Consider the following 26935-nt stretch of genomic DNA (forward strand, 5'->3'; position numbering starts at 1 on the left):
GTGAGAGCCAAGGGGCCTAAGATCCCACAGCTAGTAATGATACAGAGAGAGCCCCTATGTCCCAGACCAGTGCTGTTCACATTGTACAAGGTTACCTTAAATGCCATATTTGGTCTGTGTAGAGTCAGGTTGATTAAGTTAATGTTTAATAGTATTGTATAGTCGAGAATCCATAGATGATACTTTGTTTTCTCATTCATATGGGGTCAGAATACCAGCTAATTTCCCAATCATTTGTTCTGGAATTTGTAGTTCTGAAGTCCTTACAAAAACAAAGACCCAGAGGCCACAGAATACTTGAAATTATTTGGGTCATTCTTTTGTGTTCATGGTTATGTGATGGAAACTTCATTTTTGTGTTGCCAAATGTTAATAATCTTCTGATGATATTATTTGCTGAGGATCATTTTCACCATTAATCCTGGAGACTTTTTTCTTTCTTGATTGTTCAGGAGTAATTGTAGGAGGACTCTTATTCTTTAGCCCGCCTATAGGGGCCAAGAACAACAGGAATCCACACAGCGAGAACCTCCACACACAGTCTCCTGCCTTCTACTCCCTAAGTCAGGAACTGTACTTGGTGTGGGAATCTCTGGGGTCGATCTCAACCTTAAATACCCCCCTACTAGGTTCTTAAATGGTAAGAATATAGTTCTGGATAGAAAGGCTACAGGTATGTAGCCTTGTCAAACACTGTAGTTTATCTACATGGGACTACAACAATACATTCGGAGAAAAAAAAGAATACGTCTTTCCAGGAATATTTTATTTTCTCATTTTGGGTTCTCCAAATGAATGCCATCCAATTTATAAATATGAAATCATAAAAATTACATCCAACAAAGAGCTGATGATAGATAAAAGCCAAAAATGAGCCTTTTAAGAGTAAACGTTTTATGATTCAGTTTAAACCTACTTTTAGTGTTGAACTATCAACATTTTTAGGTTTGGATATAGCCACTGAAATCTTAGTATATTTGGTAAAATAAATCGACGGCAACAAATTGTTTTTTTGTTAAATACCCTTAAGAATAAAATGAAAGATAGATGTCTGGGAAGCAAGCAACTTCATTTCTGTGTGTGGCTCCCTTCGATCACCATAAATATTCATTGGGCTTTCCTAATTTTCCTTATTGTATTCTGCTCACTGAAATATCTGAGGTGAATGTGAACTACAAACATGTGTAACACTCCAGAGCATGAAGTGTGCAAGACATTTCAATAAATGCACAGAAAACGCCAACACTGAACTATAAAATCCAACAAATGATTTTCACATTAAATTCTGTAACCTGCTTCTAACCATTTACCACATACTGGTCATGTGTATCAACTTGAAGTAAAAACCAAATTTAGAGAAATACTGGTTTTTAAAACTGCTTCTGGATTTTTCCACTCCCCTTGGCTTCGTGATACATCTCTAACAATACTCTGGTGATTATTATTCTTATGTGGCTTCAACTGACTCTCCACTTCGAGAATAATGAACTTCAGTCTCATTTTTAACAGGTGGTATTTTCTCACTTACACCATTGAATCCTGCTACCAAGTTCTATGTCTAACATTTACTGCATTTACATAAGCATATGTCTGCACGATCCATGAAATTCCCTTTCCTCGAGAAACTAGTGAAGTAACCAATGACTTAAAATCTCATGGGAAAGATGATACCTGCATCAAAACACAAATGATCAATAATCTTAACTTGGCTATGCAAATAGTCACTTGGAGTATGGAAGGAATTAGTCTGGAATGTATCCTGAACTCTATTTTTCTGACGCTGATTGTCCTAGTTTTGTTGGTATGAGAGAACTAGTTTAAAACATATAAGAAGCAGGAAAATTTTGCACCTAAGAAAATAAAACAATGGTACCTTAAAATAACAGAAAAATATTCTATAAACCAGGGTATTTACAAAAGTAATTAGCCCTGTAACTTGAGTCATTTTCTTTCTTAAAATAATGAGAACTTATTATTTTGTTGTCTCCCACATACAGGTGCAAAGAATAAGGCATTGAGACTAGGCTTAAAGTAGTGTCCCTGTTTGTGCCACGTTTCTTTTAAAATTCACTTTAGCCTTATGTGGGTATTAGAAATAACTTTTTTTAATGTTTATTTATTTATTTTTGAGAGAGAGGGGGGGAGAGAGAGAGAGAGAGAGAGAGAGAGAGAGAGAGAGAGAGAGAGAGAGAGCATAAGCAGGGGAAGGGCAGAGAGAGAGGAAGAGACAGAATCCCAAGCAGGCTCCAGGCTCTGAGCTGTCAGCACAGAGCCCAACGCGGGGCTCGAACTCATGAACCAGGAGATTATGACCCAAGCTAAAGTTGGATGTATAACCAACTGAGCCACCCAGGTGTCCCAGAAACAACCATTTTAAAAACTGGTCACTTAGCAAACTAAATAGTAAAATTGTGTGTGTATAGTTTACAAATACTTGCAAATAGATGAAGCCCTCCTCCAGAAAAGGTACATTTTTTAGTGAAGGATTTTAAGTGTATATTTTGCTGTGAGAGAAATACAATGATAAATTGCCAAAACAGTAGCCCAGAATAATTTTTTTAGCCCAACTTGTAAAAATACGGAAACTCCGAAGATCGTATCTGAAACTTGCCATTTTTCATGACTGTGCTGACACACTTGTGAAAAGTGCTCAGAAAATAAACCGGACTATGTTATTGAGAGATGGCCCAAAGCTGAAGAATGTCACAAACACTAAAATTAAAATTTTATCAAATGTTCCCATTTTTTGTTTTCAAAACCAGTCAGATCTACATGTTTCAGTTTTATTCTCAAACATCTACCCATGTACTTCTCGGTGTCATTGGAGCTTTTTTTTTAAGTTTTTATTTATTTATTTTGAAAGAGAGAGCCCAAGTGGAGGAGGGGCAGAGAGAGAGGAAGAGAGAGAGAGAGAGAGAGAGAGAGAGAGAGAGAGAGAGAGAATCCCAAGCATCCTCCAAACTGCCAGTGCAGAGCCTGATGTAGGGCTTAACCCACGAACCATGAGATCATAACCTGTGTCGAAGTTGGATACTCAACCGACTGAGCCACCCAGGCACCCGGGTGCCCCCAGAGTTTTTATGCCAATCAACTGTTTTCTTTTAACATCAGTCTAAGTTATAAATAAGAGAAAAGCAAAATCACTGTTCTATGTTTCTGTGTTGGTTTAGACTGACTTAAATAATAAAGTTTAGAAGTAACTGCCTCAATCTCTGTGGATGCCAGCCATCTGCTCAGGGCATTTAACTGCCCTCAACAAAATGAGCACAGGAGAAGCACACAGAAAACATTTGCACATGTCTTATCTATGAGTAGATGAAAGACTCAAGTGGTATTACGGGCTGAATTGCATCACCCAAAACTTCATGTTGAAGTCCTAAATCCTGTTACCAAAGAACAGAACCGTATTTGGAGACAGACTTTGAAGAAGTAATTAAATTGAAATGAGGTCATTAGGGTGGGTCCTAATCCACTATGACTGGTGTCCTTATAGAAAGACAACATTTGGACACAAAAATGTACAGAGGGAAGACCACATGAAGACACAGGGAGAAGATGGCCAACTAGAAACAAGGAGAGAAGCCTGGAACACATTCTTCCCTCATAAGGAGCCAACCCTGCTGGCATCTGGATCTTGGACATCTAGCTTCCAGAGCTCCCAAACAGCTTATTTCTGTTGTTTACCAGTCTGTGGTTCATTGTTATGACAGCCACAGAAAACGAATACAGGCAGTATCATTTCATTCCTTTGTGTCTTACCACAGAGTGCGATATAACACTCAATAGGTATTGGTCATTGACAGAAACCATGCAAGTGAGGCCAGGCTTCTCTCCAAATAATCCTCTCTCTGGTGCAAATCTCTGACATGGCGGAACAGGGCTCAACACCCCATCCTCCTACCTGCATGGAATCACTAGCTGCCCCAGCAGCAGCCTCCCTGGAATGAGCCCTGCATCTACTCCTCAACTTCTGGCCCAATCCCGGAACAGCTCCCAATTTTTGTGAGGTTCTCTTTTCTCCCTAAAATAGAGGCACAGCAGAAATATTCAGTATGCTCTTTCCAGAAAGTATCCCTGGCAAGGATTAGCAAGATGGTATGCAAACATGTGAATCTCATTTTATTCTCAGAAAATGGCAGATGTAGGAGAGAGCTGACTCTTGCCAATAGACCTCAGAGGAAACTGTGCTTGATCTCAACTGTGAGATACATTCCCAATCCCTGACAGAGCCTCTAGAGATAGCATAATATGAAAATCTCTTCTACTCTAAATATAATTTTACATGATTCTAGATGGAGCCGAGGACAAAACAATTTCATCACACATTGATAAGCGACTATATTTTCCAGTTTATTAACTCTCCTTTGATAATGGAGTACTCTTAATTTAAAACAAAAATGAATAAAAACAACTAAGCCTCTTATGAAAACCTGACCATGAAGCATTCCTCTCAAGATCTTGTAAAGAGACCTTGTAATGTATTTGTAAAGACAAAGATGAATTCAATGTTGAAAAGGTAGTTCACTGAGGACAGAAGATCCAACGGCATCATTTTCAAATAAACTTCCCTCTAAACTAAGCACCAGATGTGTTTGGTGTCCATGGCTTCACGCACATGACTATGCTAACAGGCCTTACAATCAAGTATCTATAGGAAAGGACTTTGCTTTTTCAGTTGATTTATTAATTGAGAAATAAGTGAAACAATTTAAACTGTGCTGAATTACTGATTCTTAGAGGTAATAGTAAAATAAATCAGGAAATACCATGCATAATAAAAATGGGCCCCCACAAAGCTGCACATAGCACTTACAGTTCTTTATATGTGTTACTTGGAGCATGGTAGAGAAAAATAAAACTTTGTCAACAGTGGAAAGTGTGCTCAGTGGAAAGTGCTCATTGTATCTTCCATCGCAGACTTTTCAGTTATCTCCTCATGCAAACGTATGAGTAGAAATTAACATGCTTTGACTGCCACTAGTAAACATATTTACTAGGCGATTCATAGTCCAGTTCAAAATCCTGACCTAGCTCTAGCGCTCCTAATACCAGACTAAGAAGGAATAGTCAACTACCTTGGGACTAAATCAATCACGTGCTTGGGGAAGTTAAGTTTAAATGTCTTCCTGAGGTACTTCTAAGAGCTGAAGTGAAAGACTACAACATTAATGCAGAAGCAGTATTCCAACAGCGATAAATCACTTAGTTAAGTAAAGGAAAAGCAAGGAGAATTCAAATGTAAAAAGAGAGAGAGAGAGAGAGAGAGAGAGAGAGAGAGAGGAGAAGAAGAGAGAAAACACAAGTTTTTTAATTAGATATTTTAGCTTCCAGTTTTAAAATAGGCATTTTTCATAAGAAAATCCTTGTTTATTATATTGTGACACAATTATTTAAAGATGGTGCATATAAAGAAGAAAAGAAACCAAAAAGGAACAACTTATATGTCAGTCAAGATTTCAAGGATTAATATTTATGAAAACAATTGGCAAACAACAGTCCATGATGCAAGAACAAAAAATGTTGTAGCAGATGTCTTGTCAAAAGGCTGCAGACTATGAGAAGTAGCATACTCTCGTCCATATGTTTTCTCAGCCTTGAGAAAAGATATCCTCAGTCATTTCAATTTTGGAGAACACAGAGTGCCTGTGTATATAGTGGAGTAGAGAAGCTTTTTTTGTATGGGAACTTTGAGCCAAGATTTCTGGTTTCATTTGGAAAGAAGTGGCATACATGGTTGACATGGAACATGAACAGAAAATGAGCCAAATAACTCAAATAATCTAAATAACTCAATCTGTCAGGAAGAAACTGCAGAAGAAATTGGTGGGGTCATTGGTTGTGTCTTGGCCCCCTGGCATCCATTCTACTATCTTTTGGCAACCACATTCTGATTCTCTTACGAAAAACAATTCCTCCCCTCACCCATGCTGTTTTGTTGGGACTCTTTGTTACTGCCTGGTCTTAAACAGCTGTTCCAGAGCTGGACTTGTGACTATGAAATCTAGGCTTAATAAGCAGAAGAAGGGAGCAAACTGAGCAACTGGGAACTCAGAGGGGTCAGTGGATCTGACTAGGTAAAAGGATAGTCATAATGGGTGCAAACAAGGATACTGAGCGGGAGAAAGTAAAGGTCAGCCAGTGGGATGCCTGGATTGGCTATGGTGGAAAAGAAGCAGTTCTTGGTGACGAAAACTTCCAAGGTGTTACAGAAGATGTGGGTGATGGACATGGAGAAGAGAAGGTCAGAAGCAGCCAGCATGTGGGAAACACAGCCCATGAGAACTAAAGTCCCGTCTGATGATAGCAGGTCTGGAAACCAAAACACAGAATGTGAGCCAGGTTCCAAAGTCCTGGGTGGGGGAGAGGGAATGCCCAGGATGTTGGCAGATGCCGGAGTGATACAGTGAGAGAGGCTTAACCTCAAAGGAGTTTTGGACTTTAAGAGGGCAGAGGAATCAGGCTATGAGGAACAAGGAGAAGCAACAGGGACACCAAGTCTCTTCACATAAGAAAGAAACACTCTTTGACAGAGCTGCTGAGAAGGCGAGGAGGCCTTCATGGAGAGTGAGTCTTCGTTTAAAGCAAGAAGGTGGAAGGACCAGTTGAAGAAGTTCAGGACACAGGAGCATTTCCTGAATAGGACAGAGCAGGAGAAGAAGAGTCTGAGAGACTGAGGACAGAAATGGCAGGGTCGGGGCAGTGTCTGGTATCCACTGGGGCCAGGCCTGGAAGGATTTTGTGCTTACCCTTTGTGCACTGATGGGCAAAAGCATGGTAGAATCGATACGAGCCGCTTCTCTCAAGAGAGTGAGCAACCAACCAGTAGCCAGAGGTCGTATCTAACTCTATCAAGGCGATGAGGGACTCAGCCAGTCTGCACACAGTGCAGCCTATTCATTGAACGTATAGATGAATAAATGACTACACACCATGGTGGCAGGTAGTGAGAAGCCTAAAGCAAGCACCCTTCTCAAAGGTGTGCCCAAGTGTGAGATTATTGCTGGTTGCCACTTACCTTTCGGCAAGTACTTCCCTGATCGCTACACTCTGGTATGTTGAGCGCGAAATCAATGCAATACTTGGGGCGGAATTTAACTGAATGTCTCTGAGTCACTATCTTCACCATTCTGCCATCTATCCAATATTAATTAAAAGTATTTGATCTGATTATAATTGTCCACATGCTCTCATTTGGATTTCGTGCCACCAACTCATTATACCAAGGTGCTATGTTGTGTTCATTAACATATCATGTTGGTTTTCCCTATTCCAGAACAGAAGAACTAGTATAGTCTATAATTTGCATTTTATTTAGAAATTCAGCCAACGGTCAGGAACAACTAAGTAAAGAGAAACCCAACAGTTGCGCTGAGCAATCTGCAAGTATTCAAAATGTTATGTGTTGTTTCATTTTCAAGCACCAGACAGCATGTGCAGAAACCAAGCCTACCCTGAAAAAATCAGTAAACAGTAGATGTTCAAAATCATTACACACAAGAAGAAATATCTTAAGGTTTTTGGGTGTTATTTTAAACAGGAAAATCATTTTCCTTTGAAAGCCACGGGTGACGGCCCTACAGCTTTGCAAATTGATACCAGGATAGAATGAAGACAGTCTGACATAGTGATGGTAAACACCAGCCCTGGAGCCAGATGCCCAGTTTTCATCCGTTTTTCTTTTTTTCTGTGTGACTTTGATCAAGATCCTTAACTTTCCTGTGCTACAATTTCCTCAACGTGTTGTTAATGAGAGTTAAATGAAGTAACATTGTAAAGTATTTATGCAAGCAACTGGCTTTTATAACATAGTAAACACCATACAAGGGTTAGCTGTTACTATTACTTAGAGCATGTACCTAAAAGTTGATAAGAATACATTTCCTTTTTTAATATTTTTATTTTAAGATTTCTTGAGCCCTCAGATTCAAACTCCTATAAAAGAAGTAAAAGCCTCAGATAGTGGTTTCAAAAGGTAAAAGCAAATTTAAGTTATAATTGATTTTCCCCAGCATTACTTAATTCTCTGCCATGTGGAGAAGCATCACATGTAGAGTAGACTCAGAAAACCTTGATTCACATCCCTGTTCCGTCAGTTACTAACAGTATGGTTCTTACTAGATCACTGCACCTTCTGGGCCTTAGTCTTCCTATAAAATGGAGATTAAAAATTACTTTCCTATCTCTGAGAGTTACAGTGGGGATCCAAGAGCACACACATTGTTGATTTGCAAATAGCTTCCCTAGAGATGCACAGTCAGCAAACTTAAGTAACAACAACCTCAATAATAATAATGTAGCTTTAGTACCTCACATACAGATTACACACACACACACACACACACACACACACACACACACACACACACACACACCGTCTCTGAGGACCTGTTCAAATAGGAGTCCAGAAATAAACGTACTGATAGAAAAGGTAAAATGTATCAGGCCCAATCTGCTCCACAACCTTTCTACGTCCCTTTTCTTCCTTACGATAGGAACAACACAGAGCAGCTCCAAATACCAACTTTCCCCGTGGCATGAGATCCTGATGCTACTCGAGATCACAGCTGGACATTGCAACTAATTACTCTAGCTAAACTCACTCAATGTCCCGGTTTGGATGACTGGGCCTCAGCCTCTCTCCAGAGCCCCAGTTGCTCCCATATTCCCCTCGTTTTCCAGGGGGCTTTTCCTGCTTCTTCTGCAGCCTGAGTCACTTGCTAGTTCTTTCTGGGTCCCTTTCAGCCCTTCCTGAAAGAGAAGCACAGTGGATGGAGCCTTCCTTCCATTTGCTTGCCTCCAGATCTGGTCATCCTTCTTTAGCTCCAGCCTCCCTTGGCTGAGCTTCCATCATTACTGTGCAGGGTCTGGGGACCCTGCATCCACTCCTCCTTTTGCTTTCCAAGTCAGACAGCAACAAGGATGTCACAGCCACTCCAACATAGTGCTTGCTGCAAGATAATCTCCTCATTGGCCCTCTCTGCCATTGCTCTGTCCACTGCTGGCCCAACTCTGCATGCCAACTATTAAGAAATCTATTTCCTGGGCTACAAAGAGATGTAAAGTGAAACTTGAAGTGATAATTCTAGAAGCTGCTCCTTGGATACCACTAGTGAAGATCAATGCATTGTTCTTGCAGTAGTCGATAACATTTATTGTACCATGTGCAAATAAGTCAGTCCATGAACATTTATTGAGCAACGACTCTGTGCAGAGAACAATGCCAGACAATGGGAATACCCCAGTGAATAAGATCACCAGTCTCTGCCCTCAATAAGTACAACACTTTATGGAGAATGGAGTGGGACTGAAGAGAGATACACAACCATACCCTCAAAGAATCTCAGCACTCAAGGCCTTCTGGACATTTCTTCATCTTATACATCTTATACATAGGCTAGATGAATAAGATAGATATGCCTATCAAGGAGTTTCTAGTTAATTTAAAATAACAACATAAAGAAAAAAAAACCTTCATAAAGCATGATAATAAAGGTTCTATGCTAATAAGACAGATAGGATTTTATAAGAGCTGAAATGTTCATAAACTAGAATAACATGGAGTTATAAGAAACGAATCATGGAATGCTTCCTGAAAAGTTGTTTAAATTAGATTTAGGTGGAAAGAACTAGCATCATAGTTTCGTAATATATTAATTTTCATGTGTTTTTCTTTTTGTTCTTCTTTCTTTTCTTTAATCACAATACCATTTTTCATCTACAATCATTAACTACCAAATGTCTTCCACTTACTAGAAGCAATGAATGGTTGGCTAAATTTTGAGTACTGATAATGTTTTCATCATGATATTTTAGTCATTGATCCCTACAGAATCACAGCATATCTCAAAAACTACTGAGGCAATGCTGTCAGATTTTAAAACAGAAAAGTAAAGACAAGGTGTAATTAAGAATTTTATAAATTTTTTAGGGGCGCCTGGGTGGCTCAGTCGGTTAAGCATCTGACTTCGGCTCAGGCCATGATCTCATGGTTTGTGGGTTCGAGCTCCGCATCAGGCTCTGTGCTGACAGCTTAGAGCCTGAAGCCTGCTTCAGATTCTGTGTCTCCCTCTCTCTCTGCTCCTCCCCCACTCATGCTCTGTCTCTCAAAAATAAATAAACATTTAAAAATTTAAAAAAAAAGAATTTTATAAATTTTTGCAACAATGAGGTTATAATGACTATAATTGGGTAAACTTAGCAATTTCATAGCTTAACCAGTCACCAGCCAGCTCAGCAATTGAAAGAAGTAAATTTCTATAAACAATTATTGCTTTTATGTCCATCTTAACGATCATTGCCTAGATGAAAATATAATCAAGATTCCAAAGTGAAAGAGTATATTAATTATGTTCTTAAAAAGATCTCTTATTTTAAGGAGATATCAACATATTTTCATATTTCCAACCATCTAGTTATCTATATTTAAATAACACACACACTCCCAACATATGAATGATTAAAATAGAACAGTATGTGTGCAACATCACTTCTTGTATGTACATAGTTTAAAACAGCATTAGAACATTGCAAAAAAAAGTTGCATTCACCTCTAAAATGTATTTAGTAAGAAAGTCTACAAAACACAGCTGATACTAAAAACTGAAATTTATTTTCCCCTAGCAAAACAGTTATTATCAAATTCTTAAGCTACTGTGCACTCTGTATAGCAATTCTACTTAAATTTGTTTATTTGCCTGCTAGAGAGTAAAATTAGTATGTGCATAGAAGGTGAATGATTCTGCACAGACTCTTATGATGAGAGTAGCTTGATACAATTTATAAATTTGCAACAATGTGATTACTGCCGAGACTGACAGGTCTGCATATTTGAAGTAGGAGGTAAGCTCCTTGGTATAATTCCTTATTCTTTTTTTGCTGCTCCTCAAAATATGAAATAAAAGATTAGTTACAATGATTTTTTTCCTGCTGAGGGAAAGAATAAATTCTTGTTAACTCAGCTGACAGTAAATTTTAGAGTTAAAAAAAAAATGATGGAAGATATCTTAAAAATAATTGAAGGCAACATTTCTTAAAGACCTTTATTCTATATCACTCCAGATACCAACTTTTAAATCAAGAAGCCACTATCTGCCATTATTGTTCAATGTGTAAATACCACCTACCCCACCTGGGCATTGGTAAAGATCACAGCTCTCAATTAGATGCTGTGCTGTTTGTTGAATGCCACATTTCCGCAAGGGGCTGCCTATGATGGTCATCTTATAAAGCACTGTTTAGAACTTTTAAATCTAATATTCAGGGTACTAACAACTCAGACCATGATCACAGGGTGGGATGTGGGGAGCTCTGATACTGATCTGTAGGCCTGTAACGATAAAACCCGAAAAACCCCACAGCTATTGTGTCATAAACTGTTCCCAATCAACTTGGTCTGAAATCTCAAGCCTCTTCCTTAGCAGCTCACTGAATAAAAGGCTTATGCTTTCCAGTATATATGTATGCAAATTTTATCGAGAATAAAATCAAAGAACTCATTTTATTTAGCTGAATATCTGAGAAAATAAAAGGTTATGATTATAAGTCATATAACCTGTGTGGCTCCAATATGCTGATTAAGAGTGTGAGCTCAGGAGCCAAAATGTCTGGGCTGGTTTACCAGCTCTCTTCCGCCTGTTGGATGTGTGACCTTATTCTCCATACCTGTTTCCTCACTAGTGAAAGGGAGGTAAGAGGACCTCCTATAACATGGGCTTGAAGATGAAAATAAGATAATACATATAAAGGATCAGGAACAGGATCTGATACACAGTAAGCTCCTGATAAATGCTGGGCTGTTAACCATTTATAAAAACCAGTGGTTAAAACCACTCCATAGCTATTATAGAGGAAGTTTCTATTAATTCCAAGGATACTGGCATTTTAACCCGAACATTTTAAGAATATTGGATTTACTAAAATATCTTTGTTGTCCTGTAGATTATATGTATGTCAGTGTAATTTATGAGTAGATAGCAATATATTCTCAGGGAAATTATGACTGGCATTCCACATAGGTCAACTTCTCTGACTGCCGCCTAAGTAAAGTAACTTTACCAGTTCCACAGGCTATCAGCAAATACTTTCAGGACTCGTTATCTTTTCCAGTTCTAAACTACAGAAGCTACATGTTATATATTTAGGATCAGAGCTTATAGACATCTATATTTATGATTTATATATTTTTTATGAGAGGAATAATTTGTAATGCTCTATAAATCTTAATGGACATGTATACTAAAGAGTGTAAGATGAAGAAAAAAAAATCTTCAAACCAATCCTCTGAACAAAGTCCTTCTTGTTTCCTGCTCCCCCTCATCAGCTCACCTCTATCCAACCCACAAAAGCTTGTATCTCCATTACCACCTCAGGTAAATGCTTACTCAGGTATAGACCTGAAATGTCTTTAAATACATAAAACAGGGGCGCCTGGCTGGCTCTGTCAGTTGAGCATCCGACTCGATTTTGGCTCAGGTCATGATCTCATGGTTCATGAGATTGAGCCTTGCATCAATCTCTGTGCTATCAGCAGGTGGAGGCTGCTTGGGATTCTCTCTTCCTCTCTCTGCCCCTCCCCCCAACATAAATAAATAAACATTTAAAAAATATGCAAAATAATGGTGTGGTGCTATAATTATACTGCTCTGTTCAACAGCGCACATATGCTATCAAGTTATGTCTTTTTTTGTGGTAGAGAGGTCATAGAAATAAGAGTGGGACAAATGGCTTAAAGGATCGAGAACATTTGAAATCTCACTGCCCTAAAGCCATTTTAAAACATTCCTTCTCTTGCTTCTCTCCCCAGATTGTCAACATACATTTTTATTTTTTTATTTTTTAAATGTTTTTATTTATTTATTTTGAGAGAGAGAGAGAGAGAGAGAGAGAGAGAGAGAGAGAGAGAGAGAATGCCCATGTGAGTGGGGGAGGGGCAGAGAAAGAATCCCAAGTAGGCTCCACACTGTCAGCACTGAGCCTGATGCAGGGCTTGAAGCCACAAACTGTGAGATCATGACCTGAGAAAAAAACAAGTTGGATGTTGAACGAACTGAGCCACTCACGCACCTGTACATATTTTTTAATGCAAATAAATATACCAGCTGTTGTTACCTGTAAAATGCTTCCAAACATGACCAATCCCAAAGGGATTTCAAGGTTGTTAGAATTATATCCTTTGTAATTTTTTTTTTTTTTTTTTTTGCTTTCCTACCAGAATCACCTAAGCAAACAATACTTACATGGAATTTTTATAAACCTCTAGTAATTTTTCCCTTTAAGGACTTTTTATATATAATTTTCATGTTTTATCCTTCAATAAAAATAAGTACTATAATTTATACTATAACATATGGTACATGTATGATCACTAGATGATTCACACAGAGACACACATAACAGAAAATTAAATTTTCCTCTACTTATACTAGTCTATTGGAAATCTTCAAGCTATTGCCCATCTTATTTCTCAAATTTTTGGCACAAACTAAGAAACATGAAACAAGGAAGAATACTAAGTAAAATTCATCTAGGAATTGCAATCATAGTATTATAAATTATAAATGTTTTTAAATAATTGACTAAATACCACATAAAATGTAATTACATGATGATTCTATTTAATATATCATACAGAGAATTGGGGCGCCTAGGTGGCTCAGTCGGTTAAGCATTCACTTTTGGTTCAGGTATGATCTCATAGTTCATGAGTTCAAGCCCCACATCAGGCTCTCTGCTGTCAGCGCAAAGCCTGGAGCCTGCTTCGGATTCTGTGTCTCACTCTCTCTCTGCCCCTTCCCCACTCGTGCTTTGTCTCTCTTCCTCTCTCAAAAGTAAATAAACATTTAAAAAAATTTTTTTAAATATATCATACAGAGAAGGCAAATAAAATCAGAAAACTGAGATCTTAAATTTGGAAATTGCTTCAAAGGGCATCAAACTCAACCATGAAGTAAATTTGTGCTTCATTGTTCTATTTTACTTTAATTTTATCAGCTACACAAACAGACACAACTTCGGATATCAGAGACCAAAGAAACATAAATGTAAATGGTGATTTTTTTTAAGGTTTTAAATTTAAACAGGTGGAGTCTCAAATGTATCCCTGCACTTTTTGCAAGTTCACGGCACATCACTTCGCATTTATAAAAGACCTATATTAGTACCTGTTTTTGCTAACTGAAAGAACTCTGAAGATTTTCACTTCTACAACAAAAGGCAAAAGCAAAAAAGGCATTCAACATTTGCTTTGCTGGAGAGCTGGACAGCTCTTACAGAGGCAGCAGGGACCTCAAGCAGTGGGAATGGCCCCACCAAGCTCCTTCCCTGGGAACCACACTCAGCATCGCAACATGAAGTCACCAGAGTTTTGAGTTGTGTCTGTGAGCACCTGTGCTTTGTTTTTATTTATTCTGTGCATTTGTTAGCAAGGTGTGCCCTGAGGTATTAGAAAAGCCTTAGAGAGACTATATTTTAGGCCTAGGAATGCATAAAAAATTTCCATATAAATTAATGGTGCAGGGGTGCCTGGGTGGCTCGGTCAGTTCAGCATCTGACTCTTGATTTCAGGTCAGGTCATGATCTCAAGATTGTGAGACTGAGCCCCGCGTTGGGCTCTATACTGAGTGTCGAACCTGTGGGGGAATCTCTCTCTCCCTTTTTTTTTCTGCCCCTCTTCTGCTCTCTCTCTCTCTCTCTCTCTGTCTGTCTCAAAGTAAATAAACATTTAAAATCGATTCATTAATTAATAGTAATCGTTTATTTGTTTTACACCATTTTGGCCTATGAAAGGTTTTAGAGAACATTTCACTTTGGGATAGCAGAGGAAACCTGTATTAGGATAGCTAGTGTGAAAAACCCTGGTATGAATTTGCTGTTTTGACTTCTGAGAGATCTTTTGGAAATACTTTGATACACAGATAGTAGAAAAACAGTTGATGGTAGAAATCCAGATATTAGACAAGATATTAGGTACCCTCTGTGACTTCACACCATTCCGAGTGTCTCCACATTACATATGTGGAGATAACACCACCAGCCCCACGTATTTCCTAGAGCTGTCCAAAGGTAGCAAAGTATTTTAAAATACTTTGAAAACAGCAAAGGGCTATAAATTCAAAGCATTTTTTGTTACATTCATTTACATTTATACTGTCCTACCCAGAAACTTTAATCAGCCACAAGTAAACACTCCATCTACGTACTACATGTCATTTCTCACTGTCAGTAAAAGAATCATTGTGATATAGTGAATGGTGGCCCTCCACAAATGTGTCTATGTCCTAACCTCCAGAACCAGTGAATATGCTACATGGCAAGAGGATTTTGCAGATGTGATTAAGAATCTTAAGATAGGGGGAGTATACTGGATTATCTAGGTGGGTCCGATATAAGCCTACGTATAAGAGGGAGGCAGAAGGGTCAGAGTAAGAGGAGATATGACAATGGAGTGAGTGTGTCTGAGAGAGAGCACGTGGTTGTCGTTGGGGGCCAGGGAGGTTGGAAGATGCAACGTTGCTGGCTTTGAAGATGGAGGACTGAGTCACAAGCCAAGGAATGTAGAAGGCTCTAGAAACTAGAAAAGGCAAAGAAAGAAATTCTCCCTTACAGTCTCCAGATAGAATGTATTCCTGCCAATACCTTGATTTCAGGCTTTTGACCTCCCAAACTATAAGGTAATAAACTTGTGTGATTTTAAACCACTAAATTTTTGGTAAATGGAAAACTAATACAATCATGAAAACAGCCTATGATCCTGCTACCGATAATCAGGCTTCTTTTTTTTCTGAGAGCACACAATGAGTGTAAAATAATAGTTTTGATCATTTTCTGAATCTATCGCGAGAGAGTGGTGAATCATTTAACTCCCCTCCACTGACACGAATAAGTGAGCTAATTTAAGTCCTGGTCTGGAATTTGCTGTGTGACCTCAGGCAAATCACATAACCTCTCTGGGTCTCAATGACATTATTTATAAATACTTGGGCTACATACTCAGAAATAGCCTGAAGTGTCATAAAAGAGAGGCACAATGTATTTTGGTAATTCTATTGAGAAAGTCATCGTCGCTGACTGGAACAACTGATAAGTACCACCCATCAGAGCTCCTCCACAAAAATATCACTAGGAGTTATTGAGGTTTGTCTGGATTTTAGCAATACATGATTCCAAATGTTCAGTGCAGGATAAGCCTGAGGGACATGTCAGGCACACATTAACACAGATTTCTGGAGGCAAACGGATGATGAAGGGTGGGGGGAGAAAGCACTAGGGACATAAGAGAGAGTCTGGAATATGAAAGCAGTGCTGAGCCCCTGAAAGTTTCTGAAAGGCTTTTATGATCTCTGCAGACTATTCCAGGAGTCGTCTAGCATGTGAGCTGTGGCATGTGCAGTGGCTCTTGGCAAGCTGTGTCACTCATCTCCTTATGCCCAGTGACCAGGCACAATAACCAGTATTTAATATGGCTCACAGTATATGTGTTAAATGACTGAGTGAATAAGCCCAACTAGCCTTTCTCATCTTAACTCTTCCCTAAAGGCTGTGTCCTGGTGGTGCCATTCACACAATATCATGTCAATGGTGCCTCTTGGACTTTTGAAAACAGCATCTCTGCCTCCCTTCCAGCTCTGTCTCAGAGAGGCAGACTACTGGAGTCTTGGAGGCAAGGGATAGTGAAAGCCTGAACCAGTGAGAGCAGTGGGAATGGAAAGGAGAAACAGGCACCAGCATGATTTATTCTAGGGTGGTTTGGGAGATACACTCAAATACTCTTGACTAGTCAAAGTAAAATCTTTGATTTCTTTCTTATTTTCCTTGAGAATAGTTCAATAATAATCTGTTACATAAAAGTGCAACTCTTATCATGTATCTCCTGTTAACCACAAGTTACTATTACCGTAAACCTCACTCCTCTGTCAAAAATTTATATTGACCCCATTTTTCTATTTAGGATCTAGTACTTCAGTCAAAATCAAACCATCTAGAGCAATATTTTAAGGAACTGGAAAAAGACAACAAGGAAGTCTGAAATTTACCATTTTTTACAAGTATGCCAAAAACTCAGACCTATGAGCATTTTTCTTGAGTCCTAGGTCATAGAAGCACTTGCCAAAATAGCACTAACAACCTTTATTTCCATAATTTGCTTCCCAAAGATAGATGAAATGATGAAGAGAATTAATGCAAAGCAAGAATCATTTTGGGTATAAAGCAAGCCTCTGATTCAAATGGAGTATTTTGAAGTTATACCCCTTCAATGAATACCCAAGATGCCATTACATTTATTTTCTATGGATTAAGTTAAAAACAACAACAACAACAACAAAAACTACCATATGATCTTTATGGAATTAGATAGCATATACATAAATTAATAAATAAATTCTTCCAATTTTAAATATATCAGATGATGAGTATTTATGGAATCATACCAAAAGTTGTTAAGGAACATGTACACATTTTGTTTGATACCTAAGAGTTATAGGTATAGGTAGCTAGCTTAAAAAAAAAAAAAAAAAACCTCCCCTGGATTTATATTTTATACTTAAGTGTATCACCTTGGGTATTAAACATGCTGCTAGCTATCTCCTAATGAGCACCTGAGCTGTCATTTTTAATAACAGAATGACAATTATTATCTCTAAGTTCTACTCCCTGAGAATCATTTGTGCAATACTTAATACAGGTAAGAATAGAAACATACTATTTCGCTTATAAAAAATAGTATTGTTTTATAATACCTGGCATAACATTATAGAAAATGGAACAGACAATTATTTACAATAAAAGATCAACATGTGCCCAAGTGCATGGGCCATTTCAATACTCAGCAGAACTTTATATGAAATTTTAATCATGAATCTCAGTTGTTCATTGTAAAAAAGGTCATTGGTCTACATGAGAAAAATACACATATTCAAGATAAAATATAATAAAACAAATAACCCAAATACTTAGCCATTCTAATCTTAGTTGTTTTTTTTTTTCTCAATTCAAAGCAGACACGAAAGACGAATGCCATAAAAACTGAGATTATCTAATTCATCTAAGTACACATGCCATCAGTACGTAATACAAGCAATCGTATCATAGCCTGTGTAATTCATTGGTTACAGTATTCTAGAAATTTTACTTGATTTTCAAATACTAAACATTAAAACCATATTACCTCTTCCACAAAGCTGTCTTTCTTCTCTAGCATTTCTCGTAAAGTCTGGAGAATTTTAATGCACAACTTTTCTTCCTTCTCCATCAGTTTCTTTGTATGATTAATCAACCTGAAAGCAAAACATGAAACCTTAAATACAACAGTGATTTCTCTTTGAGCTATATACTAACATATACTAGAAAAAAAACATCACACTATTATTTGAAAATATAAAGTAAACAAGATACCTATTTTAAAAACTTTTAAAATTACACTTAAGCTCATAAACTTTGTATTACAAACCATCCTTTGTTTTATAGGTGGTATATCTCAGTGCTTTTAAATTTATTCAAGTAGCATACTTTTAGTGGGACACAATACTCTAAAAGACAATGAGACACTGATGATGTTTAATCCCATCGTATGAACTAAAGCAATTTGAGTAGTAGAGAAATATGAGTATTTGTAGCATATTACATTTCATTATGTTATACTATATTATTTTCTCTGTACTGTGTTACCTTAATGATACAGGTGCTGTAGCAGTATACAACACTGCAACCTTAGCATAATGGGCTGCTTTCCAGTTTGCATTAATAATAATAATATGCTATTTTTCACTGCTAGGACTTGGTTGAAATTGGCGGTTTTGTAATTAGAAGCAGAAAACAACAACAAAGTAACATCAAGACAGTCTATCCATTTATTTATTTTTTATTTTTTTATTTTAGAGAGGGACGGGAGAGGGGCAGAGGGAGAGAGAGAGAGAGAGAGAGAGAGAGAGAGAGAGAGAGAGAGAACCTTAAGTAGGCTCCATGTTTAACGTGGATCCTGATGCAGGGCTCAATCCCATGACCCTGGGATCATGACCTGAGCTGAAATCAAGAGTCAGATGCTCAACTGATTGAGCCACCCAGGTGCCCCTCCATTGACTATTTTACTATAATTTGGGCAAAAACTCTAATTTTGTAGTGGTAACCTTTGCACTGGTGTCCTCTCAGGAGAAGAGTTTGAGGATCACAGCTATATACCATCCTCAAGAACTCAAAACCAAGCAAAATGTTTATAATCACTATAGTTTAACATATAACACTCTTAAAAAGCTGGTTCCTACAATGACCCCGTGAGATATGTCTTCTAGAAAAACAAAATGAAGTCAAACATAATGTAATGGTCCCATTTCAGTGACATAACAGGAGTACCATGGGGAAACCCTGAGGAAAAGTGAGCTTTCACTAGATAATACCTAGTAAGTGGTTGTCAGGCGTCAAGGTGAAGTACGAGGACTTCCCATGGATTCTCTCAGTTCACCCTCACAACAATGCTACACGTTCTATTATCGGGCTCAAGAGAAAACAGAGGTCCAGAGAGATAAAGCAACTTGCCTGCAGTTACACAATCATTAAGTGGTGGGATCTGGAAATAGACCCACGTCCATCTGACTACAGAGCCAAGATTCTGAAGCACCATTCTGTGGTGACACCATGCATTTACCAATCTCTTGAGTCTCAGAGTTACTGTGAAGAGAGTCCCCACACAGCCACCTCTATATAATATGATAAGTGTTACAACACAGGCAATGACAAATACCATAAACTAGACAAAGAAATGATTACGTTCTGTTGGGGGAGTTTCCTAGGGCTGATCAGAGGTTTCAGTGAAGAGTAACTTCTAACAATGAAGATTTCACCTGGCAGAGAAAGGTGGGGAGGGAAGGCATCCTTCCAAAGGGCACAATATGAACAAAGGGCAGAGGCAGAAAGCTGGCCATCATGTCCAGGAAATGATAAGTACTCCAACTGCCAGCTGACACATGAAGACATGAAAGAAGACAGGGTAAGACATGCAATCTGAAAAGAAGGAACTGGGAATATTATGCTAAACAGTGGACTTTACTCTATAGAAAATAGGGAACCACCATTATCAAGGACCTGAATGGCCCTGCCCACATGTGAAAGACAATATGGAAGAGTGAGAACAAGGCCAGGGGTGAACAGGGCATGTGATGGGGTTATGATGCAAGAAGTAATAGAGAAATAAAATGGCCAGGACTCGGTAAGTAATGACAAATGGGAAATAGAAGAGGAGGAGGAAGGGCAGATCATAGACACCTGAAATTTATAGACTGGGTGAACAGATGGACAGCAATACTTTTCAATGATACCTAGGTCATGCTGAAGGAATAGCATGCAGGAAAGGAAAAGTGATTTCCTCTTAGACATGTGAACTCAGACAAGGTGTTCTAGATCCACGCGGTCAGGCTCAGCAGGCAGAATAATTCTTCTAGAGTTCTCCTTGCAAGGAAAATATCTGCCTTCCTGAAACTTCTGTTATTTGGTCTTTTCTTTCACATAGTAGTCTTTGAATCCATGAAAATAGTTTGGGTGGGCATTGTCAATTTCTTTTTATTTTTTTCTCTCAGACTATTTTAATTTTCTTTAACTCCCCTTAGATAAATACTTAATTTACTAATGATTTGCAAATAGCAAGCATAAGGGTGAATACCATCTTCTAGGGGTTTATACAAGGTATTTGCCCATTACATAATGTTTGGTTGAGTAAAATCCATGGCCTTCTAATATTTTTTTCTATGATCTATGCAAAAATAAATTTCATGAAACAACTCACCATATAAATACAGGTGTATTAAACTAACACAAAAGTTACTTTTACTATATGAGATGCACTCTGATTTTTATATCTTCCCCTAATTCATTTTTTAAATTAGTGGCTGCCTCTCTTTCTAAATTAATTTTTAAACTCATAAGTGAAACACATCCCACAGTGTGATAAACACTGAGATTATCCTTCATAAGGGAGGAGTAAGTGGTGATTTGAATATTGTAACCAGATGCCTTAAAGGTTAACACCCACATTGACCTGTTCTCTCTTTATTCTCTTCTCTCTCCATATGACAAAATAGACATGTGCACTTGGGTTCTTTCCTGGGATCTATCCCTCACATTCTCCAGCAGACCCATCTGAGTCAACATGTTCCAAGAATGAAATTCATTTGAGCAAGTCAGAAGCCCCACTAAGGCCTTGGACCTAAGCTGTATTCTCTAGCTAAGCTTTACCAGAGAGCTCTGCACAGTAATACAAGGGCTCTTGTATAGCTATTAATAAAGTTGGATTCTAATTTCATTAGATATCCTTGCAAATAAAACCCTTGGTTCTTCACAGAGTTAGGGAAAGGGTAGGATAATCACTAGAGCAGAAAACAGATATTCCCAAGTCACTGGCCATACTAAAATCATAATAACACAAAAATCTCTTCTCTAACCACTAAAGTATGTGAAATTTTTTCCCATCTCGGTGTATTATCTGTAATATGTTCCCACTATTATTTTGCTCTGTTTCTCTCCTTTTAGATACCTGGTGTTGCAACGGATTTGCTTTCAGCACATTTGCAGCACAGGTCAATATTTTTTTGGCATTTTGAGTTAACTTTATATCATCTTTTCATAGATGTATATCTTTAAGATCTAGACTGGTGCCATCCAACATAACATTTTCTGCAATAATTGAAATGTTGTGTATCTGTGCTATAAATTTGTTGGCTACTAGCTACATATGGCTATTAAGCACTTAAAATGTGGCAAATGTGACTGAGGAACTGAATATTTTATTTTTATTTTTATTAACTTAAATTTTAACTTGAATAGCTATGTGTAGTTCGTAACTATTGTATTGACAGCCTCATTCTTGACACTGAGCCAGCCAACTTTTTTCCTCAAGAGCCAAAGAGTAAACGATTAGGCTGTGTAGGCCGTATATACAACCTCTGTGGCCACCAGCTGACACTGGTATGATAGCCACACAGACAATATGTAAATGAAAGTGTGTAGCTATGTTTCAAAAAACTTTATTTGTAAAAATGATCAAAAGGACCAGTGTACCCTGAAGCCAGTGGTTGCCAGTCCTGTTCTAGATTATCAACCCTCTGGGATATATCTGTAGTATCATATTAATTTCCTGGAGTTAAAATTCTCATTTATTACCCACTTTTTATTTTTTATATTTTTATTACCCACTTTCTAATTAATATTCTATGCATTGAGATACATTCACAGGAGGTAAAGGATATTTCCCAAAGGCCCTATTTTTTATATTGAATTACTACCCAATATCTCTACTGAATTTTTTTTCTAATGGCTTCCATAGTCATCAGTTTTGCAGATACTCTGGACCTCTTCATTTAAAAATTCTTGTTAGGAGACTGGCAAGTGTCCAGACAAACACATTCTTTCCAGTCCCTATAAGACAGAGAGGCTCTAGAGCCAAGAATCCATGATTCAGGCCATAATACAGAAATACCACCCATTCAACATGATTCCTGTAGTCAGTTCTTCTCATCCCGTATCTTGTTTTCTCTCTGCAAATCCCAGCTTTAATTGGAAAAAGCAAGAACACACTTCTTGTGTCCCCCAGTCCTTCCATTTCTGCCTCAGTGCATCACAGTCAACAGAGGGGGTTTTGAGACCTCTTTGAGCAATGTCCTCAGTGGCACAGGAATTAGCTGTGATGGATAATGGTCAAGGGGTTGGCAGCCTCCTCCGACTGTCCATCAAAATACTCTTCCCAAGAAGACCAAGTACACCTGACAGGCCGTCATGAGTGAATTACTCAATGAGCGCCCTCAGCATTATGATATGTCTCTTTTTTTTCTGGAGCTGGTTACATTTTCTGTCAGAACTTGCAGCTCTTCCTTGAGAATTGCTCATTTACCACAAAAATGGAAATATTCTAGGATAAACACATCAGCTACACTAGATCTGACAATTCCACAAAAAAGGCTGAGAGAAATAAGTAAATGAGAGGGCTGCAGATGAGGAAGATCAAGGCAGCATGGCCGAGTGCTGGGCCGAGACGTCACAGCTCTTCATTTGAAGCATGCCTCAGCCTTCTCACCACTAAAATGAGGCTGAGTCGTCAATCTCTCAGAGTGTTCGTGTAGATAGATGATACAAGAGGTAAGCACACGGAGGACAACGATGCACACAGTAAGACCTCAATAAATGCTAGTTCCCCTTCCTTCCTCTCTGTTAAAGAAAATAAGTGACGTGAAACAGGAATCTTTTGGAAGCTCACCCCATATGGTTATAGCGAGGAATTAGAACCAAAAAAACAATTGCATGTGAAATTTTGTGCCCAATAATGACACATTTCATTTTCAGGAAATTTCAGCAAAATATAACCTGACCTTCATCAAAGAGAAATTTCAATTGAATCAAGTTAATTATTTTGGAAGTATATTTTAACATGCATTTCAGACCTTTCATGTACTCTGTGGACTATCATTATGTACCAGCAGAGTAAAAAGCAGAAATGTGTTAGAGGCCGTCTTAGTTTGGTAACACAAGCAGAATCTCAGATTGTACACACTTACTTGGACATGAAAGCACCACATCTTATTCTTGCATCACTCCCCTCAGGGAACAGTAGTTCTGGACTATACAACACATCAACCAACACCGAGAACTCAGCCTGCATCATTGGGCTGAACTGTTGTTCCAAGGAGGCCACGACATCCTGAGAAATAAAGCACAAGAGAACCCATGTGAAGATCTAAATCAGACTTCATACTTTTAAGATATGACAGGCCTAAGAATACTAACCAGAAATGAGACTTGGAATTTCAGAGATGCACCCTACCTTCCCGTGGCATCAAAAGTCTGTGCTTTAAGTACAGTCTGCTTTTCTATATGAGTACTGCTTGGGCCACCTTTTTCATTTACAAGATAAGAGAAGGGTGGGTAGGTAGATGATTTCTAAGGATATACATACAAAGTGAAAAGTCAGTAAAGCCACTGTGATGAGCCCTATAGTATCTAGGATTTTAACAGAGACCCGGTAGGTATTCAGCAAATTAGGCTAAAGTGGGATATTTTTTGAGGAACAGCGAAAAAATAAAAAGATTCTCTATGTGTTTCTGATCATCTGGAACTAACCATATCTTCCAACAGGGAAATTCCTTGATATGATATTTGAAGCAATATTAGCACTTCACAGGGATTTGATGACATTTAATACTATTTCAAATTACTTTTTTTTTTTTTCAATTTTTCTAGAGAGAGAGCACACAGGCAGGGAGAAGGGCAAAGGGAGAAGGAGGGAGAGAATCTCAAGCAGTCTCCATGCCCAGTGCAGAGCCTGACGTGGGGCGTGATCCAACGACCATGAGATCATGACCTGAGCCCAAATCAAAAGTCAGACGCTCAACTGACTGAGCCACCCAAGTGCCCCTCAAATTACATTTTTTGGTAGACATTACTGGTCACCTAACCAAGAGCTTTTTTCATCCTTCTTGCTAACAGAATTCCCATGTTGTTTCTCAATTAGGGAGCAATGTCCTCAGGGAGATGAGGCCCCTCAGCCTAGGGTCATGGCTGATTAGTATAAGCCAATAATGGTCATTCCAGTTCCCCTCCCAGTGATTAGTCTAAGCATGATTATGTGACACAGTCCTGGCTAACAGGACATCGGGTGAGGCTTGCTAAGCAGAGACGGTGGTGTGTGTTAGGGGAGGAAGGGGCATACTCTCTTGAAACTACCTAAGGCTCTCAAGACAGCTTGAGAATGTGAACCCAAAATGTGAGGCAGCCCTCATAAGACCTTTGGAGACCAGCCTTAAGCTGAAAGCCAACAGACCAACAGTGTCAGTGCCCTGATCTATCGAGCTACTAAATTAACCAATGCAGGAAGAGTCCCAACTCCAGATTCCTTGCTATGTGGAATGATGTATTTTTTTTTTTATTGTTTAGGCCACTTTTAGCTAAAATCGTGTTAATTATACCTGAACGCATTCGCACCGACATGTTTCTAAAATGGTCTGTGGGCAATGACAATTTACTGAACATTCTTTAATGACTAACGCATCCCTTTTTTGTTTTTAAAATAACTGTGTTAAAAGACAAAAAAAAATCTTCTCACATAAAGCAATATTATTTTTCCTTTTATTTATTTATTTTTATTTAATTCCAAGTTAGTGAACATATAGTGTAATGATGGTTTCAGGAGTAATTTCACCCATACCTGTGACATATTTTGTTAAGCAGAAAACTGGTGTCAATTGCTTTTTGTTACTTTCAGCTATAGCAGCACAGATGGGGGTACCACCTCTCTTCATTTCTTATGTCTAGGTTTCGGGAGTTAATTCTTGCTGGATTCTTTGTTTCCTTTTTAGCAAAAATGACCATTTCTACTTCAACTATTCTAATAAGCTTTCTGAGAAAATTCTGACGACAGGTAAAAGAAACTACCAGGAAGGAAATAACATAAATCGGAAACTAGATATTATATAAGGTGGGAAGAAAATCTGCTTATCAACTATAACCATATTTAATAAAATATCACTAAAAGGTGCCTATTTTTCAGATTACCTCTCTTCATTTTATTTACTAAACAAATTGTGCTCAGGTTCCTATGATGTGAATTCTGTCTTCATCGTTTATTTTGATCATGGGCCAATATGTAATCTCTCTAACTTGTTATTCCCCCATATTAAAAGTCGAGATAATTATACTCCCAATCACATGGGTTTGCCGGGAGAATTAAAGGTAAGTATGTAGAACCTCCTCTAACACATACTGGCCTCTTTTTATCCCTTGATACATGTTTGTAATCATTACTGTGGAGTACCAGTTAGCTGCAATCATCACCCTATTAATAAACCCAGTGTTTATTTTGCTGTCCTCATCTTACCCAACCACTGCTAAGCATTTTACACACTTGCTTCTACTCTGTCAAACACTATCTGCTCTTGGCTTCTGTGACATCATACTTTCTCTGTTTTCCACCGCCAACTCCCAGTAGCTCCTGGTCGTTTCTTATGAGGGATCTCATCCAAGTCCATGGTTTTAATATCCTATATGTGCTTGAACATCCCACATTTATATTTCCTGCACAGACATCTTGCCAAGATGTCCACTCTGGACTCCTATTCAACTGCCTGTTTGACAAACCCACGTGGATATGTAAACAGGTATCTCGCACTTAAAATCCCCCCAAAAGAATTCCTGATTGTAATTCTCCCATTCCTATCTTAGCAAATGATTCAATCATATCATATCTTCTATTCTTTCCAACACCCCACAACTCATCCCCCCATCTACCAAGTCCTGCTGGCCTTACAACCAAACATATCCAAAATTCATCTACCTCTCTTCACTACTATCACTATCCACTTAAGCCACACTGCCATCATCCTTTGCCTGAATTAATGCAAGAGACTCACTGCTTCCATGTCTGGACCCTATAATCTATTTATCTCTCAAAATCCAGTAAGTAAATCATGTCATGCTTATCCTCTACTGAAAAATCTCCAATGATTTGCCATCTCACTTAGAATAAAATCCAAATGCCTTACCAAGCAAGTCTCTACATGACTGAGTTCCTAATTTCATAATCCTCTCTTCCTTTGCTCACTAAACTTCCACCCCAATGGGCTTCTCTTGGTTCCTCAAAACTGCTAAATTCATTCCGGTCTAAATACGTTTGAATTTACTATTTTCTCCCAATAAAAATCTCTGTCCTCAAATCTTTGAATAGATTATTCCTCTTCATTAATTCGAATCTCAATTCAAATGTCACCTCAACAGAGTAGAGTTCCCTGCTAAAAGATCTTTCTCCCAGTATTTCTTCACCATGTTGTTACCATGCTTTATTTTATTCATAGCATTTTTTAATGTTTATTTATTTATTTTGAGAGAGAGAGAGAGAGCACATGTGTGCGTACACACGAGTGGTGGAGGGGCAGAGAGAGAGGGAGAGGAAGAATTCCAAGCAGGCTCC

General features: G+C 38.3%; 1 protein-coding gene across 7 annotated transcripts in view; it reads right to left on the minus strand.

The window, feature by feature from the left end:
* ITPR2 (inositol 1,4,5-trisphosphate receptor type 2) overlaps positions 1–26935 on the minus strand; it is a 508939-nt gene that overhangs the window by 206322 nt on the left and 275682 nt on the right. For all 7 annotated transcript variants that reach the window (XR_006708628.1, XM_045463013.1, XM_045463012.1 and 4 more), the window contains 2 exons: positions 23532–23674; positions 18164–18272 (listed from right to left, as the gene is read on the minus strand). Coding sequence is in view for 6 of the 7 variants with exons in the window: in XM_045463013.1 (XP_045318969.1) it covers positions 18164–18272; positions 23532–23674 (252 nt within the window). In the remaining variant the exon portion in view is untranslated. The remainder of the gene's footprint in view (positions 1–18163; positions 18273–23531; positions 23675–26935) is intronic.

The sequence above is a fragment of the Leopardus geoffroyi genome, chromosome B4 (genome assembly GCF_018350155.1).
Source record: "Leopardus geoffroyi isolate Oge1 chromosome B4, O.geoffroyi_Oge1_pat1.0, whole genome shotgun sequence".
Taxonomy (NCBI): Eukaryota; Metazoa; Chordata; class Mammalia; order Carnivora; family Felidae; genus Leopardus; species Leopardus geoffroyi.